At 48.5% G+C, this 19149-nt stretch overlaps 1 protein-coding gene across 1 annotated transcript in view; it reads right to left on the bottom strand.

Moving 5' to 3' along the window:
- Positions 1 to 19149, bottom strand: part of tln2a (talin 2a) — a 64162-nt gene that overhangs the window by 12006 nt on the left and 33007 nt on the right. The window contains exons 11-40 of the mRNA XM_067248501.1: positions 17834 to 17989; positions 16683 to 16784; positions 16493 to 16569; positions 15055 to 15235; positions 14718 to 14831; positions 14514 to 14622; positions 13632 to 13840; positions 12741 to 12839; positions 12408 to 12575; positions 11717 to 12011; positions 10756 to 10922; positions 8903 to 9031; positions 8109 to 8222; positions 7790 to 7903; positions 7521 to 7655; positions 7270 to 7398; positions 7035 to 7137; positions 6344 to 6552; positions 5252 to 5371; positions 4888 to 5085; positions 4075 to 4214; positions 3452 to 3545; positions 3081 to 3170; positions 2555 to 2677; positions 2192 to 2335; positions 1930 to 2091; positions 1670 to 1810; positions 1371 to 1552; positions 589 to 721; positions 88 to 189 (exon numbers count right to left, since the gene is read on the bottom strand). Coding sequence (XP_067104602.1) covers positions 88 to 189; positions 589 to 721; positions 1371 to 1552; positions 1670 to 1810; positions 1930 to 2091; positions 2192 to 2335; positions 2555 to 2677; positions 3081 to 3170; positions 3452 to 3545; positions 4075 to 4214; positions 4888 to 5085; positions 5252 to 5371; positions 6344 to 6552; positions 7035 to 7137; positions 7270 to 7398; positions 7521 to 7655; positions 7790 to 7903; positions 8109 to 8222; positions 8903 to 9031; positions 10756 to 10922; positions 11717 to 12011; positions 12408 to 12575; positions 12741 to 12839; positions 13632 to 13840; positions 14514 to 14622; positions 14718 to 14831; positions 15055 to 15235; positions 16493 to 16569; positions 16683 to 16784; positions 17834 to 17989 — 4239 coding nt within the window. The remainder of the gene's footprint in view (positions 1 to 87; positions 190 to 588; positions 722 to 1370; positions 1553 to 1669; positions 1811 to 1929; positions 2092 to 2191; positions 2336 to 2554; positions 2678 to 3080; positions 3171 to 3451; positions 3546 to 4074; positions 4215 to 4887; positions 5086 to 5251; positions 5372 to 6343; positions 6553 to 7034; positions 7138 to 7269; positions 7399 to 7520; positions 7656 to 7789; positions 7904 to 8108; positions 8223 to 8902; positions 9032 to 10755; positions 10923 to 11716; positions 12012 to 12407; positions 12576 to 12740; positions 12840 to 13631; positions 13841 to 14513; positions 14623 to 14717; positions 14832 to 15054; positions 15236 to 16492; positions 16570 to 16682; positions 16785 to 17833; positions 17990 to 19149) is intronic.

Here is a 19149-nt window from a genome sequence, read left to right as displayed (position 1 = left end):
GGGGTCCAAGGTTAATGTCATGGACGCTGCCATTGACTTGGCATGGCAAGGTCACGAAGAGTTAAATGGCGGCGATTTGATGGGTACCTTGTGACCCAGCTGGGCGGCCTCCCCTCTGGCGGCAGTGAAGATGGGGTCGATCAGGTAACCAATCTCCTGCACGGTGGAGGTCAGCTGCTCTTGCAAAGCCTGATGAGTGTGGAACAAGTGATGTCATGAATCCCAATACACTTTGCCCTATTTGTTCATTATGATGTAGCAAACACAACCATCATCTATGGACAGGGAAAGTTAATCCCCATAGTTCCATATTTCACCACACATACTGTATGCCAACAACTCAGACATCCAAAGAAGACTCGCATGGTAACTCTGATCCCCCCTGATGAGGCTGTCTGTGACATAAAATGGCTGCTGGCGCTAATTAGCAGCAGAGCTGGTTATAGATCGGAGTGCAAAATAAACTCAGAGAGGGGGGAGGGGGGGGAGACAGAGACAGAAAGGGAGAAATGGGAGAGAAAGAGAAATAAAGACAGGAACAGAGGGAACAAAAACAGAGGGAACGGATGAGAGGGTCACCCTGGTTACCTCCAGTGAGATGTCATCTCTGCAGGGCAGGTTCTGGCTGACGGCTGCCAGAGAGGCCTGCTCAATGTCCCGGATACATTTGTTGATGTTATCAATGGAGTGGTCACACTCCCTCTGGCCTGGGGCCTTGTCTCTGAGAGAGGGTGGAGAGAGGGAGACAGATTGGGGTTGGAAAGAGAGAGAGAGACAGAGGGTGGAGGGATAGAAAGATAAGTCAGAAAAGAAGATATTTAGCGGATGTTTCTATGTATTATGACAGTAGAGACACCGAACAGGAAGTCTGGGGGCATGCTTTGATACCATAACATTGTCCTCCTCTCAGCCCAATAACTTCACTCAACTCTGGATCGGTTTAGATTGAACGTGGTGTCCCTGAACTTTGTCGATAGATCATGTTATGCTCGGCTTAATCAAGTTTGAAGCCTCTCAGTGTTCAAAGAGACAAGCCATGGGGAAGCAGTAAGTTAGGTTGACATTCATTTTCTTGCGTGACGACTCACTGCTCAGCAACTTCTAAAACGAGCACTCTTGTTCAGATTCAGGCTGCAGTAAAACCTGCTAGCGGCTGAGAAGGGAGAGACTGGGTGGTGATAAGTAGCGTCCTTTCTGGCACAGCAGGGCCTTACTGAAAAGCCTGAGTAACAAACGTTTTTGTTCTCTGTGCAGGCTCACAAATACATGGAAGACAGAACTGGCCAACTTGTTTGAATACTAATGTGCAGATGTTCTGGGCTGTTTCTATGCAATTCCAATGCTCTGAGCACATGTTCCATTTATCTAACCTGATGGCTGTGATGAGACTCTTAATGGAGTCCGACACAGTGCGAGAGTGGCCAGCCAGGACAGACCAGGTGGGAGGGTCTTTGGGGTTGATAACCAATGAGCGAGCAGTCTTCAGCAGGTGGGTGGAGCTGTCCAACATGGAGCATGCCGATTGGACGATTGGCTCCTGAGCAGCAGAGCCCTACATTTAAAAACATACACAACATGTAACAACATGAAGAACACACGGGAAAATACGAAACGTTTAAACGTTGAATATAAGAATTTCCTGAGCGGGACTTCTGGTTTGTGCCCATACCTCGCTGCTGATTTGAGCAGGGACGCTGGCAAACTCCGGGTTGGATGCGAACGCCGTCAGGTTCTCCACAGCCTCTATGAGAGGAGCTGTGGCCACGTGGCACTTGTTGCGATTCTCTTCAGAGAAGTCTCCATCCAGGGCCTGGAGAAACAAAGAGAAGGGCCCACGGACACGCCCGGGCAACACAACGGTCAGTGGCTCGCATGGAATCCCTCGCTGCAACAACACAACAAACTGATAAAGCTGCGGTCGTTTCTCACCTTGATAGTTTTGACCAGGTTGGCCGTGCTGTTGGCCACCTCCTTGGCCGACTGGACAAAGTGCCTCTTGGCAACGGGGTTGGCTGTCTTGGAGGAGGCCAGGCGGCACGCGTTACACAGAGCTGAGGTGTGCTTTGCCACTATGGTGGCTGCAGAGAGAACCTGGGAGAAAAGTGTCTGGTTTACTAATGTAAAAAGCTGGGGATGTTTTCATGAGGTTATAATTTATGAAAATAACAGGTCGTTCAGTAAGTGGTCTGACCTGGGATGGGCTACTGTTGGGGTCCACCAGGTTATGACAGGCCATCTGAATTGCCTGATTGGCCCGTGCAAACTGGATGGGGTCGACGAGCCCCTGATGCCCCGCCTGGCTGTTTGGGTCGGACACGCCCACCAAGTAAGAAGCCTGTAGAGAGATGTGACTCATGCTCACACACATTTTGAGGAAGAAGAGTGTTTCAGATATCAGCAATTCGATCAGGTTTTTCACGAGAGTGCCTCTCAGGGATTTATCAATACCCGAGCACTGCAGATCGAGCAATGTTGCGACTGCAGTGCGTGATGGATGACGCTTCAGAGCAAAACACGGGTCACAGTCCTGGCTTGCTTTAGCTCCCAGCCTTACCTGCCCTGCCGCCTCTGTGAGACCGCACAGCGCCTTGGAGGCCACGCCCACGCACTCGCCAAACGCCGGCACGTCTCCGGTTTTACAATTCTGAGAAATGCCCGCCATGGACTCTCCCAGGACCTGTACCAGCAAAGACACACACACACACACACACACACACACACACACACACACACACACACACACACACACACACACACACACACACACACACACACACACACACACACACACACACACACACACACACACACACACACACACACACACACACACACACACACACACACACACACACACACACACACACACACACACACAGAGAAGAAGAAAAGAGCAAGCAAAGAAAGAAAGACGGATTAGAAACGTAAGCTTTAAACATTCTTTACCCGGCTCCCTTCTCTTGCTCCTCGCTCCTTCTCCCCCACGGAGCACAGCGTGTTTTGATTGTCAAGGCAGTGCATAGTGCTCATGGTGGAGGAGGGGGTGGAGGTGGTGTTGGGGGGGGAGGGTGCTACAGTACCTTGGAGTTCTCCATCACACTCTCGATGCAGTCAAAGTAGGAGAGGTCGCTGACCGGCTCGTTGGGGTTGTTCAGCATTCCTTTCACTGCCTGAGAAAAGACAGGGACAAAACCATACACAGTAAATCACTTGGCTCACCTACAGCCTCGGACAGCCTTTGAAAGCATGGCCAAAGGATCTGCAGTACCGTCACAGAATATCACTTGTTAGTCTTGTATGCTTTGCAAATCTTTTTTATTGCTACAACTTCTGTCAAAAGAAGTAGCGAAAGTGTTTACTTTGAGTACGTTTACAAGGGCTACGGTTCTATTAATAACTTCTGACGGTACTGTGGCTGAAGCTACGGCTGAGGAGGAAACGGCCGTGCTACCTCCAGCTCTCTCAGGGCATTGTCACACTCCTTCTGACCAGGGGCTTGCTGGGTACACAGGGTGATGAGCTGGTTAATGCTGTCCGTCACCGCTCTGAAACACAACAGGCAGAAGAGAGGTGTGTGTTTGTGTGTGTCAGGGAGCACTTAGACCCGGCGTTCAGCTCCACTTCACAAACACAAGAGGCCAGGCTCCATTGGTTCCAAATCTAATAAGGTACTCTTGGTCCTCCTCTCCTCTCCAGCAGGCTTCAGTGAGCCCAGACATTCCACAGTCACACGCCACTTAACGGTCCAATTACCCAACAGGAAATGAACAGAATCCAGAGGCCTGGGGAAAGCAGCTTCCCACCAAGGGTGAGATGTTGTACTGGTTAACACGGCTAGATTGGAGGTGTGAGAATTATCACAAGGCTCCGCCCTGGCGTTGCCACAGTATGGAGACAGCATATCGCTCCTAAAGATGGTGGAACACACAGGACTTTCCGTGTAATGCGCATATCAATTGCGATACTTTCGTAACATGGAAACACTTTCCATGATATATTCTCCACCCGTACTCATGGGGTTCAGGCCCAGGTGAGGCCCCCTGTGTCGGGTGGGACCGGAGCGGGGTGTGGTACCTGGCGGCTGCAGCCAGAAGGTTCTTGGCGTTGGCTGCTCCAGGGTCCACAGAGAGGGACTTGGCAGCCAGGAGCAGCTTGCTGGAAGCCATGGAGATGTTCTTCAGGTTGCCGATGACCTGGATCTGATCGTCTTTCCTCTGCAATACAGAGGAATATTCATAGATGAACTCCTGCACTGAATCATGTAAAAATAAAAATGGCTACGAAATGTTTGAACAGTTGAACTTAATTTAAAGAAATAACTTCATAAGCCATACAGTACATAAAAGGCAAGCAGGCCAGAACAATATCTAAAATGGTACAAAGGCTATCTTAGGATACGCTGAGAACAACTTGTATACCCTTGTTCTAGTTATAAAATAAAAAAGACCAGAAAACTTGTAGAATGAGGGCTTTGTTCCCTTCCCCTAGATTCTAAGACTATATGTTGTTCCTCTGTGAACCCTCATCCGAACTGTGCTGCTGTGGTCACCTGGGCCTGATTAGATCATCAATATCACGCTACACGCATTTCCCCTCTACAGATGATCAATTCAGACCAACCAGGCAAGACATTTGTATCTCAAATACAATCATATTGAGTCAATGTACTGCTCTGAGACCATTATCTAACACAATAAAACATCAACTGTGCAAAGCTAATAAATCAATAAGCCTAAATATTCTGTCTCAACCATGAATGCCATATTCCAAATTATACTGCATCTATTATGGCCAATTTGGTTAGAAAAGAAGATTATTTTTTTTTTGAATCATTGGCCACTGACTATTATATTAGAAATAGATCCAGATCTCTACAAGCCACAATACCTGAGTGTGTCCAGCCATCTCGATGCCGGCATCCAGGAACTCGTCAAAGTCTTCGCTGAACTTTCCGGATGCCATGGCAAGCTGACTGCTGGAGCCCCGGGAGGCATGGACCACGTCCCCTGCAGACTGGTTCAGGCCCGCGGCCGTCTGGTTCAGGTCACACTGGGCCTCCTGGAAGGACTTGGTGGACAGGGGAAGCTACGTGGGAGGAGAAGATAAGAGACAGGCACTTGTGATGACATTATATTTGTAACATAGTCAGAAATTCCACCTATATGCTTGAAAATGTCTCAAACTCCGACATGAATGGCTCCTAAACTAGGCAGTCTTCCTCACAGTTTAAAACCAGCCGGGCGAGACTCACCGCTTCCACCAGGAGCTTCTTGCTGGCCTCTCCGATGCTCCTGAGGGCCATGTCCACATCCTTCTGGCCAGGCAGGCAGTTGACACAGTTATTCAGGGAATGGGACACAGCCTTGGCTACCTGAATCACAGAACAGGTGTGTGTGAGCGAGTCTGTGAATGTGAGCTGGTGAACTCCAGTCCCCTCCGCCGTGGCCGTGTCAAGCAACATTTCAAAATCTAAAATGCTAATGAACCAGGAAGCAGAGTGGGGTAATTGATGTTGCTAATTTGCACTTCGGTTTCCAACAGATGTCCCCCAATATGTTCGTGTCCCCTTTGGGCCGTTGATGGCAACAAGGAATCACAGCGTCGCAGTAGCGCGCGGAGAAAGCTAAAACAGGAGAGCACCTGAAAACATGAAAAGGATGCGAATGTAGCCCGTTGGAAAGGTCTCAAGCAACCACAGACAAAAGAGCACCATGACTGTTTGTTCTGAACACACACTTTTTCTAAATAGGCGCTCATTTGCAAAGGGAGCGAATACAGGACGACAACAAAATCTTGTCCGGCACCAAATCAATTTATCCAAAATTACATGTGGAAATGCATTACTTATTCATATTGTTTGTGCCTGCGTGCGCGTTGGAGGGGTGAGACATGAATTTTTGATGTATGCTTGGGCGGAAAATCTGCTTCGCTAGATTTGAATCAGTACGAACATCTTGCTCCATCTGAAAGGAGTTGAGGTGCGAGTCTCGCTTGAGTAGATCATTTCCAACGACACCCCTACCTCATACTTTACTAACAGTGTAAGGTGGAAAAGGTAAATGGTGTTCTTGTCATGGCAAGGTATGTGAACAGTCAGAAGACAACTGAATAATCCAGCTTCCTCTTCCCTGAGCTTCAAAGCTACACATGAAAGACTGAGGCTTATTTGTCGAGAGAGAGGAGGTGACTTGAAATCATTAGTCAGCAGACTCTGCTCAGGTGAAACAGCTGGAATGTAGTTTGGGCCTTCTACATTCAGATCATGAAAAAGGAACACAGCAGAACCAAACAAGCCTTACTGCAACACCATCTGAACCTGCGGCTCGTGGCCATCCTCTCTCACCTGTGCAAGCCTCTGTTGGCTCTCTGCATCACCGGGGGAGACCAGAGCCTGCTTGGCCTCGTGGATCAGCATGGCTGAGCCCTCCATGACGTCGCGGGCTGAATCCAACATGGCGGCGGCCGCCTGGGGATCGGTGGTGGAGGCAGCCACGCCTCGTGCTGCCTGGCCCAGGGTCTTCAACGCCTGGGCCGTTTCCCTGGCTGCTACCCCTACACACACACACACACACAAATGGATCAGTTAGAAAAAACAGAAAACATTGAGAAATAAGCATACATTTACTAAACTATTTCTAGTTGACATCCGGGTGGATGAATTCCTAATACACTTTAATGTTTCCTATTATCCAGAGTGTGTACAGCTGCTTTGCTTCTAGGGTCTGAACGGCTGAATGCTTCCTAGGCAGCGCAATGTAATCAGAGTTTCTGGGGGAATGTGACATTTCACTTACAACACCAGGAGAAAAAAGCTAATTGAATCAGTTCACATTAGACATCCATGTGACAAGATTACAGCAGGAATGCACTGTCTATCAATGACATCCTTGAAAGAGGGAGTTTTTCCAGTGGTACGAGTTCGACTTGTCACTGTAACCAAACCAAAACGAATAAGTCAAACAAATGTGTCTAAAACTCCTTGTCCTGTCGGGTGTGTGTTCTCGCCAGCATAGCCGACAGGGAGGAGCACCTACCAGTGTAGTGTTCGTTGCCCTGGGCTGCACAGGTGAGGAGCTGGGCCATGGAGGAGCCCACAGACTTGGAGGTGCTGCCCAGGTCCTGAGCACACTTCTCCAACTGGGCCAGAAGGAAGGAAAAAAAACAACAAAAAAACACCCAAACAAAATCAGACTTGAAGTCTCTGAGAGAAAATACACATCACCGATTTGATGATGTGTTGTTGTCATGAGTCATTCGGGGAAGCCTGACCGATTCTCCAGGAAGAGGTTTCAGCTGCCCGTCGACGGCGGCCATCATGGCATCTTGGAGTTCGCTTTTTAGCGTTTGGACGGAGGTGAGCGCTGAGTCGATTTCCATGGGGCCACAGGCTTCATGAGCCTGCAGAAGCACAGGGGGACAAACAGACCTTTATCAACCTCACTAAGGCTGAGGTACATAATAGCATTGCAATGCAGGTGCCAGATTACAGGTATGACTAAGCAAGGCATGTTTGTGGTCACCTTCTGTGCTGAGGTTCGGAGCTCCGCCAGGCTGGTGGCCAGGTTCTTGGCACACTGACCCAGTTGCATAGCAGCAGCCTGGTCAGTCACCGTGGGAACAGCGGACTTTGCAGACGTCACCATCTTACTTCCAGGCTTCCCGGGAAAAACAAAATGTCAAGATGGCCTCCAATTTTAAAGCGCATGATGTGACATTTGCATTCGCATTGCATTCGCTTTTTTTTTTTACTCCAACATGTTATTAGCTTTGCAATGAACTAAGTATGTACCTGGAGGAAGTTCTGGCTGGCGATGATGAGGGCTAGCTGGGCACTCAAGTCCTCAGGCTGGGCCTGGCTGCCCCTAACTCCCTGAACGAGCTGGGGAATGTGGTCCGCCACTGCCTACACACACACACACACACAGTCATCCATACATACTTTACCACATACTGTAGCTGCTACAGTCAGCCATCCACTGTAGATGCATGCATTACACAATTATGGTTGGAATGCAGGGGATATGCTGCAGCTATAGCTTTGAACCCCCCCTCCCCCTCCCCCCGCCCACGTCTCCCCAGCAACCCAGAGGGGCTTTATGTTTCAGCACCTTGCAGCTCTGCACCAGTTGCTGGTGGGCGGCTGTGTTCTTGTTGGAGGCCGCGGCGTTCTGAGAGGCAGCGATGGTCTGGGTGGCCGCAGCAGCAGCTTGCTTGGCGGCATTCTGCGGCAATGTAAACACACGCATGCAGACATTACAGGCATGTATTGAATCCCATAGTCACCCAATTAAAAACACACACAGCCTCCTGTTATGAAAAAGGTCACGCGTTTGATTTAATGTCGGGCATGGGCATCCAGGATCGTGTTGGCAACATGTTCGTCATGAGCTTTCATGGAAACTTTTCCTATGTTTCTTTATTCCATATGATGGAAAACAAGCAAGGTTTTGCAGGAATGTAAACATGGAGGGGAAAGAAAACATTCAAACTTAGAATGTAAACCAGCTATACTAAACTGGAGGAAGTACAACAGTAACAAGACAGTTACTTTTCTCGATACATTAAGCGTTCACAAAGGCAGGTCCAAATACATAACATGGGGAAAGTGGATTACGAGTGTGTATATAGAGAACAATTTATTTAGTTTGTCAGAGAATAAACATTTGTGTCTCTTCTTGCCCGTTCCTCCCTAATCTAGTGCCTCTGCATCCTTGTATCCTTGGCCATCCCCAGCCTGGCCCTTCTTTGGCCCACCTAGTCTCACTAGTCTATTCTAGTCCCTCCTAGTCTCACTAGTCTATTCTAGTCCCTCCTAGTCTCACTAGTCTATTGTAGTCCCTTCTAATCTCCTAGTCTGACCAGTCCGTCCTAGTACCTCCTAGTCCACCGGGTCCGTCCTTACCTCTAGCCTGTTGATAAGTTTCTTCTTGATGGCGTTCTGGGCAGCAGCATTGGTGGCGACACGGAGTCCTTCGGCCGCCTCCCTTAGCCTCTGCTGCTGGTCCTCGTTCTCAGGGTACGCCGCTGCCCCCTGCACCAGGAGAGAGAGGGAGGGAGAGAGACACACATCTATCATTAAACTTAAATGGCACAATTCCGGCAAACACACAGCAGACTGAAAGTCATCCGAAGCAATCTCCAGCGCTCACGCCAGTCCAATTACAGCCTCGGCTCATCTCTGTCTCGTCATCGCTGTCCGGCTAGAACCAGGCGACACACACACACCAACCTCTAACACACTGAGCTCACTTCATCCCTCTGTGTGGGGTTCTTTAGCCGGCTAAGAGAGCACAGCATGGAACTGGGTTCACCCAAACCAATATGCCTGAGAGCTCTGGCCTCTGTTGTTGTTATTGTTGTTGCGGGGGTATGGACATGAGCTAAGCCCAATGCCATTTAGTTAATTAACAAGCAGTAGGGCAGCTTCATCTGATACTACCGGAGCCGCCATCGTGTCGTAGGCTAGAGAGAGACTATAAATACACGTAGCCTCAAGGTGATGTTTATATTAAGCGTGCATTTATGAGAAGGGGCATGCTGGGCCTGGGGCTACAGTTTCTCTCAAGATAGAGCAGGTGACGGGGGCAAAATCACTTGGCGACAATTAAAATGGAAAATGCGCTTTTCCCATAATGGCATGGGTTGTGAGAGACAACTGGACGACATCACAGCAACAATTTGGGAGTTGCGTCTTGATGTGTATGTGGAATGACGTCTACATACAAATTAGGCATCATTTGGGAACATTGATGCAAAAATGATACTTTACGGCACTGTACTGTGTGTTGGTGCACCTCCTTCATTCCCAATCGGTTCCGACACCGCAATAGTACAGCGTATTTAAAAAGGATCGAATCATTAGCCAGAAAACATCTGTCTCATCTTTAATCTGCAGATTTAACACTGACACAATCCTCTTTCTCTATGCCTCAGCAAAATTACGTCTCTCTTTTCCTGGTCTCCCCTTCAGCTGGAGTAACATCGTTGAATGCAGTCTCCTTCTGAAGGTTACCAAAGAAATAGTCAGCAAATGTCTAATCCCCTTATTGATAAGAAGGATAGCTGTGATTTTGATTAACGTGACACACATCAAAAGGTGTCTAACCAGCCATGAGCTATGGCCTTATTTAACATTTATAAAAAGGTTAACCATTAATACTTGCCTGCCATGCTAGCATCGTTCATATAGCCTGGAGAAATGAAGAGAACCAGGAAATTATCATGCCGTAGCAGAGCGATATTCAAATTTACGCAACCAAGCCTGCTTTGTGGAATTTTTGACAACCATCTTTACTCACTTAGACAACTTTTGTGTCGAGTACAACCTGACGTTTTTCACTTCAGAAAGAGAATTCCAGTTGTGATATAACAGGAACAAGCCCCATTCCTTCAGACCCCCTTAGGGCTGACTTCCTTCTCTGTACAGTGAGAACCTCTGTGTTTGGGTCTCCCGGCGAGTTTAAGCCAAGAGGTCACCATATGGGGTCAGTGTGGTACAATCAGAGGTACCCACAAGTCACAGCGGGGGTCAGATGTGATGATGTCACTGGTACAGAAGAGGGCATGGGAACATACTGATGGGAGCCTATTGAGACACACACACACACTTCTCCAGGGATGTTGGATCCAATTTTGTAACAATCCAGACTATGTCTGGTTTGTACCGGAGAATGAACTGGCAAGCTCACAGTTCTCTCTTCTCAAAAGCTTTAACAAACTCTTTATTAAACTTGTGAAGCAGAAGTGTGTCGTCACCTTTGCCGCCTCCACCATTCTGGCGGTGGCGTCCGCCAGCAGCTTGGCGGCAGCGAGCAGCTTCTTGGAGTTGTCGACGTCCACCTCGGCCTCAGCGTCAGACCTCATGGCGTTGACCAGGTCGGACGTGGCCTGGGCTAGGACCCGGGCCTGACGCACCATCTCACCTGAGAGAGAGACAGGAGAAAGGAGAGACAGAGACAGGAGAGACAGAGACAGGAGAGAGAGAGACAGGAGAGAGAGAGACAGGAGAGAGAGAGAGACAGGAGAGAGAGAGAAGGAGAGACAGGAGAGAGAGAGAGACAGGAGAGAGAGAGAAGGAGAGATAGAGAAGGAGAGATAGAGAGACAAAGGACAGAGATGTGAAGAGACATGACAGCCACAGAAACAGGAGAGAAACAAAGAGAGAGCAGCTGACAGGGATGCAGGTACAGTCTGGGTCAATCCAGACAGGCAGCGGGGGTAGAGGAGCTGGTAGATCTTCACATTATTAATGTGGATTTGGCATACGTCTGGAGGCATCTGGCATCTAGCCTCCAGAATTCAAGTGGATCTGCCAAGAGATCTGCCAACATTTCCCTGGAACAGGAATTACTCTTTTTCCAGTCCATTTTTGTATTTGAAGTTCATGTCAGGTGTAATACAAACCCACATATTTTGTGTTGTGAAAGCTTGTATTTTCAGACAGATGGGAACGATACAGAAGTCTACCAAATTCGGAATGTCACTTTACTTAAAAGTAATCTTGGTGAAGGAAAATTTATTTTGAGAGTAAAAACCATTATCTCCACTGTGCATTACAGCTGTCTGGTCACGGCTCATCGTCTACAAAGAGATTCACACAATTTCACTGACAGTGTTCGCAAATCTTTCATTTTTACTTGCGAGATCATCATCGTTAATCATTTATCCATCTCACATCGCAATTGGTCTCGTCGAACAGAAAGCTGGCCAGCCTCACCTGCGTCTCCCATGGAGGTGAAGATGCTCTCCGTGACCGTCATGATGGTGTCGGTGGCCTGGTCGTAGCGGCCGATGGGCTCGCCACGCGAGGCGTAGTGCCGGACGTGCTGCAGAAGGTCCCCCAGGGCCTGGCTGACCACGCCGGCCGCCGCGCCCACCTGCTTCAGCAGCTCCCCGTCGGCGGTGGCCGACAGGCAGGCCTGGACGCAGCCCTCCACCGAGCGGTCCACCAGCTTCCCAGCCTCGATCAGCTGCTCCTGGCACACCGGGGAGCTGATGGTGGGGCTGACCACCTGGAGGAGGACGAGGAGGAGAGGAGAGGGAGAGGGAGAGGGAAGGTATAGAGGACATAACCAGTGAGAGAGGGAAGGGGAGAGAGAGAGAGGAGAACAAGTGCGCCTGTTTACTGCAGTTCAGGAGAGAAGAGCTTACATCTAATTATCCATGTATCGCTGTAACATCACGACTGCCAACAACATATATCCCATTAAAACACGGAAACTGAACTGATTTGCAACTCAACAGCATCCACTTCAGCACATCACCCATGGGCAGGCACCAAGCCTGAGGTTAAGTCCAATAAAAGTAAAAAGATCCAATTAACTAGGCCTGAATGTTCCCCTCAGTGCTGTCACTGAACCCTCCAGGGTGACCAGGACGCTTTGGCCTGAGTGTGTCTGACGTGTTACCTTGGCACAGGCGACCAGCTGGGAGGTGGACAGGGCACACTGGGTGGCTGCGGCGATGACTCGGTTCTGGAGCACCGTGTCGTCGGCCACCTGGGCCACGTTCTTCGCCTTCAGGACCATCATGGCGGCCGCGTTGGCCACAGCCTTGGCCAGGTTCATTAGAATATCCTGGATCACACACACAAATGTTATCCACAGCTACCATCTCTACATGCTTTTTACTTTGTTGTTCTCACCCAGTTTTTCATGCAACGTAGAGCGTACGTGTTCTACATGGCTGTGGTACTGCATCGTTTTGTTCACAGTGACGAGAGTTAGGTGGCGGTTCTTTACCTGGAACCTCTCGTCTGTCTCATTCTCTCCAATTTGCCGCAGCAAGTCCCCGCTGGCCTGGCCTATACTTCCTGCCGCTGTCAGCACCGTCTGCCGAGGCTGAGGGACGACACACAAAAACAAATGCATTTAGAATGACACACGCGTACTACAGGTCCTATGGAACCTTGCCATACCACCGACAGACACATAAAAAGTAACAACCTACTTAAAACCAAGTGTTGGCCTTCAAACGGTCCTCCCTCAAACTAAATAAGTCCCTCTGCACAGGAACACAAACAGCAACTCCTGTATTTCTAAAACAGCGTTGGAATAATTGCTCCATAAAAATAAAAACTCCCCAAAAAACTGAGCAAGCTACTCCCCGGTGGGGAGAACAGAATGATCTGGAAACGCAGGTGGATGTGTAGGATCCATTAGTCATCTAGACAGTTATGAATGATTCAAAACACGGTAGCCGTCCCCCACCGATTGGGGTTCTGTTGTATCCCGACTCCACAAAACAAGTGGAACATTGGCATCTCGGTCCAAAAGGCTGCCTTTGTTCAGACAGGCAGGCAGGAAAGAATAATACAGGGAGGACAATGAAAGACTGACACCAAACGACTCTCGTCTCCCTGTCAACCGCAGAAGAATATGAATCTAATCACGACGTCAAGCTGGATGGGCCTGGCTGTGGGAGAGACGCCACATCATTACGAGCTGCCCAGATTGAATTATTTCAGGAGGCCCAAGAGGACGGCGTGCCAAGTCTACAGCTGTAAACAAACACTCCTAATTACTCAGTAGCGAGGCTAACACCAATCTAGCCCGTTCAGATACTCATATCCCAAAATTAAATGTTAACGATTTTTTCAATCTATGAACTCGAGCCTCCCCTTCCCCCCTCACCTCCCCGGAGGCGGGCTCCACGGCCAGCAGCAGGTCGGACACGGCACCGGCCAGCGTCCTTGCGGCCCTCATCAGATCGGGGCCTCCGCCGACGTCGTCATTGACGAGCGCAGCCAGCAGCTTGACGCCCTTGGACATCTCCGTCAGGTTGGAGGAGATGGTGGTGATGGCACAGCCCACGGCCGTGTAGTCTGTGTCCGTAGGGTCACCTGGGCCAGGGGGGACAAGGAGGGGAGGGGAGGGAGGGGAGGCAGGGAGAACGTTCAGCCATAACTTGGTGCTTTGTTCCACCTCCTGGTTAACCATAAAAAGGTTAGACCCATTACTGATCAGTCACAACATCAATTTGCAAATGTCTCCCTCATATGTGCCGCTGACATCACATCACACAGTTCAGTTTGTTAGAAAAAAAGGACCACAGGGGTCTACTGGACATGAAAGAAGTCTTGTCTGCACAGTAAAACACATGGTTGGCAGGACAATAACCAATGAGTATGGAGTGCCAGTTTGGCCTACTCCACATCAGGATGAAGAACAATTCCACCCTCAGACGTGCAATACAATCTGCAGCTAATGACAAACAGATCCCGGGAAAGCTTGAACCTCAGAATTGGTAATTGGGCAAATAATTTCCACCAGCGAGAAATAACCCCACAAGAGCTTGTAAAAACATTGGCTAAGAGCTCAGGCTTCAAACTAAATTATCCCAAAACTACATGAGTTTTAACTTGATGTCAAGGTACAGTGTGGAAGTGCCACGTAAAACAATCACATAAATGGATTCCTAACCGCTACAATAAGTAACCCTACAGTACTGTATATTCCACCTAGCATGCACGTGTGTTTAAGCGCTGTTGTGCAGGTTGTTCTGAGGTGACTCACCAGCCGTGAGGTTGACAACAGAGGCGGTTCCTGCAGTAATGGCGTCCACCTGGGAGTGGATCTCGTGTTTGGACTCGTCCACCTTGTTCTGAATCCACATCTTAGAAGCCTGGACCAGGAGAAGGGCACAGGTAAGACAAAGATGTGAGAACAATGTGTGTGTGTGTGTGTGTGTGAGAATGCAGTGCGTGTGTTGTGCTGTACCATGTCCTGGCCTAGTGGTGGCAGGTCATCCACCTCTCCCAGGTCAGCCTGAGCCTGCTGCACAGCCTGCATACTGGTGTTGATGGTCCCCATAAGAGCCTGCTGGGCTGAGCTCTACACACACACACACACACACACAGCCACACACACACACACAGCCACACACACAGCCACACACACAGCCACACACACAGCCACACACACAGCCACACACAGATCTAGATCAACGCGTGGCTGACAAACATATAGTCCACGTGCGTTCAGAAAGGTGTAGACCAAATGTGTTTCATTGTGCGTGGGTGTCTGTGTGAGGAGGGGAAAAGTGTTGTGCCCTCACCAGTGGGGGCATGTGCCCCCTGTGCATCTGGCCCATGGTGATCTGCTGCTGGGCGGAAGGCATGGAGCCCACGCTGAGGGATTCTGTGCCGATGGAGCCAGAGCGGATCACCCCCGGCAGGGCCACTGAGCCGTGCTCGGCCCGGCCCACGCGGTTAAACTGCTGCTGGAGGATGGTGGACCTGGGACACAGATCAACACAAGACGCACACACACACACACACACACACAATCACACACACATCGGATGCTTAGTATGTGCTATACCTGCTAACATGTATGATTTAGTACACCATCTGTCATCCTGCGCATGTAACACAATTATAGTAATTGAAGGGGCAGCTGTGGATCCGTCATCATCAAATGACATAATGGTGGTTCATAGTCTGTGTAGCTGTGTGTCTACCTCCCTGCCATGCTCAGTGTGGGAGGTAGACACACACACTAAGGTTCTGAGGTTCTAAGGTTAACCTCACACACTAAGGTTCTGAGGTTCTAAGGTTAACCTCACACACTAAGGTTCTGAGGTTCTAAGGTTAACCTCACACACTAAGGTTCTGAGGTTCTAAGGTTAACCTCCCACACTAAGGTTCTGAGGTTAACCTCTCACACTAAGGTTCTGAGGTTGTAAGGTTAACCCTGCACACTAGGGTTCTGAGGTTCTATGGTTAACCTCACACACTAAGGTTCTGAGGTTCTAAGGTTAACCTCACACACTAAGGTTCTGAGGTTCTAAGGTTAACCTCTCACACTAAGGTTCTGAGGTTAACCTCCCACACTAAGGTTCTGAGGTTGTAAGGTTAACCCTGCACACTAGGGTTCTGAGGTTCTATGGTTAACCTCACACACTAAGGTTCTGAGGTTCTAAGGTTAACCTCACACACTAAAGGTTCTGAGGTTCTAAGGTTAACCTCACACACTAACCTTAGAACAGCAGACACATGACACTGCCCGTTTCTTTCTTCCGGGAGACTAGCCTTTTTTTGCTGATCCATGACTGAAACCTTCTAGATTGAGTTTCCTGTGTGTGTGGTGTGTGTGTGTTTGTGTGCGTAGTATTAATGCCCTTGACTTGCCCTGGGCCCTTCCACACTGGCCCAGATAGAACAACAATCCTGGCCAATAGTCTCTCGGAACAGGAAAAGAAATATCAATTGAGAGCTAGACAGGAAAACAGCTTCCATTACTTAACCAGCGCTCCATCTAGATAAAGGGCCTAATAAACATGTAATTACTGATTGTCCTGATAAAGATTTTGTTTATCTGGCGTGGCATAACTTCCTTTGTTGGACGCTGTCCCGGGTATAATTTTGTGTGAAGAGGAAGTGTTCCCTGTAGACTGCAGTGATTCAGTGTTTAATATGATATAGGACTGGGGACTGGGTTGGAGTTTATCATTGCTGTTGTGTTGTTCCAGGGTTAGGGATTGGCTCACATACTTCTTTGGGGAAACGGATTCCTCCAGCATGGTCGACTCCTCATCTCCTTCTAAACCAAAGCGGTCCTTACTTTGCTTCTGCAGCGAGAAAATATAACAACCAATGAGGAAAAAAATATTGCATTTATGGTTTTACAATCTAAAGGAGGCTCGACACCTAAATGTGATTCTACACGAGTCTAGGACCTTACCTTCTTCAGGATGATGTCGATGTATCCAGCGATGAGCTGAGAGATCTGCTCTCCTTCTGTGGTCTGAACAGAGTAGTAGCTTTCCTGGTACTCCCCGAAATCCTATAATGGTCCAACACACAGTCATACTAGTGGCGAGCACCACAGCAGTGCTACCTGCCTCCGATCAGAGGACTGACTTTAAAAAACATCCATAAAGCCTTTGTGACTGGATTCAACACAAGAGTAGGGGATTAGTCTTAATCTAAAGGACAAGATAGCAGGTTACGTTGGCCTAATAATGTTTTGAATTGAGTCCAGCTAAGGAGACTAAAGTACATATTATGCTAAAAAAAATTGCGGTGCAATTGAAGACATTCTGGTACTGGAATAGTACAATTATCGGTAACACTGTCCTAGGGAACAACACGGGAAGGGATCACAAAAAGATCAGAAACAAACCGAAAGTGTACGACTATGTTGCTACAAATAGAAATATGTGAGACCGGAAATACGGAAGCCTATCCATCTGACTAAAATGTATGAATATATTCCAAAGCAGTCTAAATTCAACCTCTCACTCCACCCCACCCAACACGCACACACACAAAAAAGCACTGCTTTTAAATTCAAAGTTGCTCACACAACCCGCATACAGAAAAGGGAGGATTAATCCAATTGAGTGGTGGAAAAGACTACATGTCTACCAGGAAAGATCTACAAGATTAAGACTCTCATGCTTATTGACTCCCAGTTCGAAGACAAAAGAGAGCCATTGACTGAGAAGACAAAGGAGCCGTTTGGTAAATCAAGTGGACAACGGCAGGAATAGACAGATGGCCCAGCTGTGATTGTTTATGACCGCTGCAGAAAGCACTTTCATCAACCTAGTCATCGCCACCCAGTTGAGCTTCTAAACACATAGGAGATGGATGCAACCGAGTCTTGAAAAGGGGTGGTGGCCCAGCGGATGTTTAACGTGTGTAGGCCGTGTGCACTACACCGTAGGGGGCATGCTCTTTTGGGTGTGCTTGCGTGTGTTTTGTTTGGAGCAGAAGCCACGCGTGTAATGGATTTGGTGTCGTTCATTTTAATCACAGGTGACATGAGTGTGAATGCGTGTGTTGGTTGGTTGGTTTTAAGCCCAAATGACATCGGCTGAGCGGTCTTACCAGGGTGAAGCTCTTGGGCGAAGCGGCCCACCTCTTCACGGTGGTAAGGGGCCACTCCTGGACCACGTCTTTGGTCTTCTCTTCCACCCGCATCACAGACTCTTTGGTGATGCCCAGCAGACGCGGCACCAGCTTATTCTTACTCTTCATCTTTTCCTGCAAAGTCAATTTGATGAATTATGATTAGCTAGCGACATGGGGTTATCGGAGAACAATGGAAGGAGGGCGTTGAACGAAAAGAAATAAGGAAAAACGATATCTATATTTACATCATATTCATGGTCGGATGAGAGTGCTTCATGTGTTAATGCGTCACACATTGTTGAACCCTTTTTTATCACGTACAAAAATGTAAACCTCCACCCTCACTCATTATTCCATCTTCATCTTCCCCGCCGCTCAGTGAGTTAGGAAACTGAGCAGAGTGAGAAATGATTGAAGGAGACACGGTGACAGAGGTGAGGTGTGTTAAAGCTCTGCTTCGTGCTGCCAGGTCTACTGGGTCTGCAGGGCCGCGGCAGGGTGAAGGCTGGGGGTCATCTCTATTTCCCAGCAGGGGTTGGCAGCTGTCACGAGGCCAAGACCTACCTGGCAGACGACCAGCAAGTGACTGTTAACTCCCCTGGCCCAGGTTTGCCTCTTCTATCACTCTCCTCCTCCTTCTCCTCCTTCTCCTCCGCCCCCTCCCCCCCCTCACTCTGAAATAATCATCACACCACACTCCACTGCACAAGCACAGTTGGGTTCCTTCCAGAAACTCGCTGAACTTCCCATAGATGAGGTGACAGAGGGAGGGAGGCAGCCAGCCAGTGCAACAGTGTGCGTGCATGCTGAAATACTTGTTAGGTTATCTACCCATTAATTAAAAGAGGTAGCATTATCAAACTTTTTGGGACTTTCCAAAGTGTTCCATAGTTGAAAGGGAATGATTATTTTATAAAATTTCTTGGGATCCTGTATTTTCATACCACACCAGTTATCAATATTATTAACACCAGTAATTAAATGTACAAAACCGCAATATTTCCTTAAATGATATAAATTCAGTTTCATACATGGGGCTAATTATACCACTAAAGCACGAGGAGGTTTAGCATGTTTTTCATCTGCCATTTGAAGGATGTGGTCGGCAACACAAAAGCAAGAGGAAAAAAACACGTGCTTTTCGGTGGTGGCCAGATGAGCATATTTCTGACATCTGGTAGGCTTTAATGTAATGCTCAGGTGGAATTGAATTCTTTTCATGGGCCCTGCTGTCCACTGAAGTGAAAGGGCATTCCTCTTATATGAGACGAGGCCAATATGAGGGTGGTACT

The sequence above is a fragment of the Osmerus mordax genome, chromosome 13 (assembly GCF_038355195.1).
Source record: "Osmerus mordax isolate fOsmMor3 chromosome 13, fOsmMor3.pri, whole genome shotgun sequence".
NCBI lineage: Eukaryota > Metazoa > Chordata > Actinopteri > Osmeriformes > Osmeridae > Osmerus > Osmerus mordax.
This window is presented reverse-complemented; position numbering and strand designations above follow the sequence as displayed.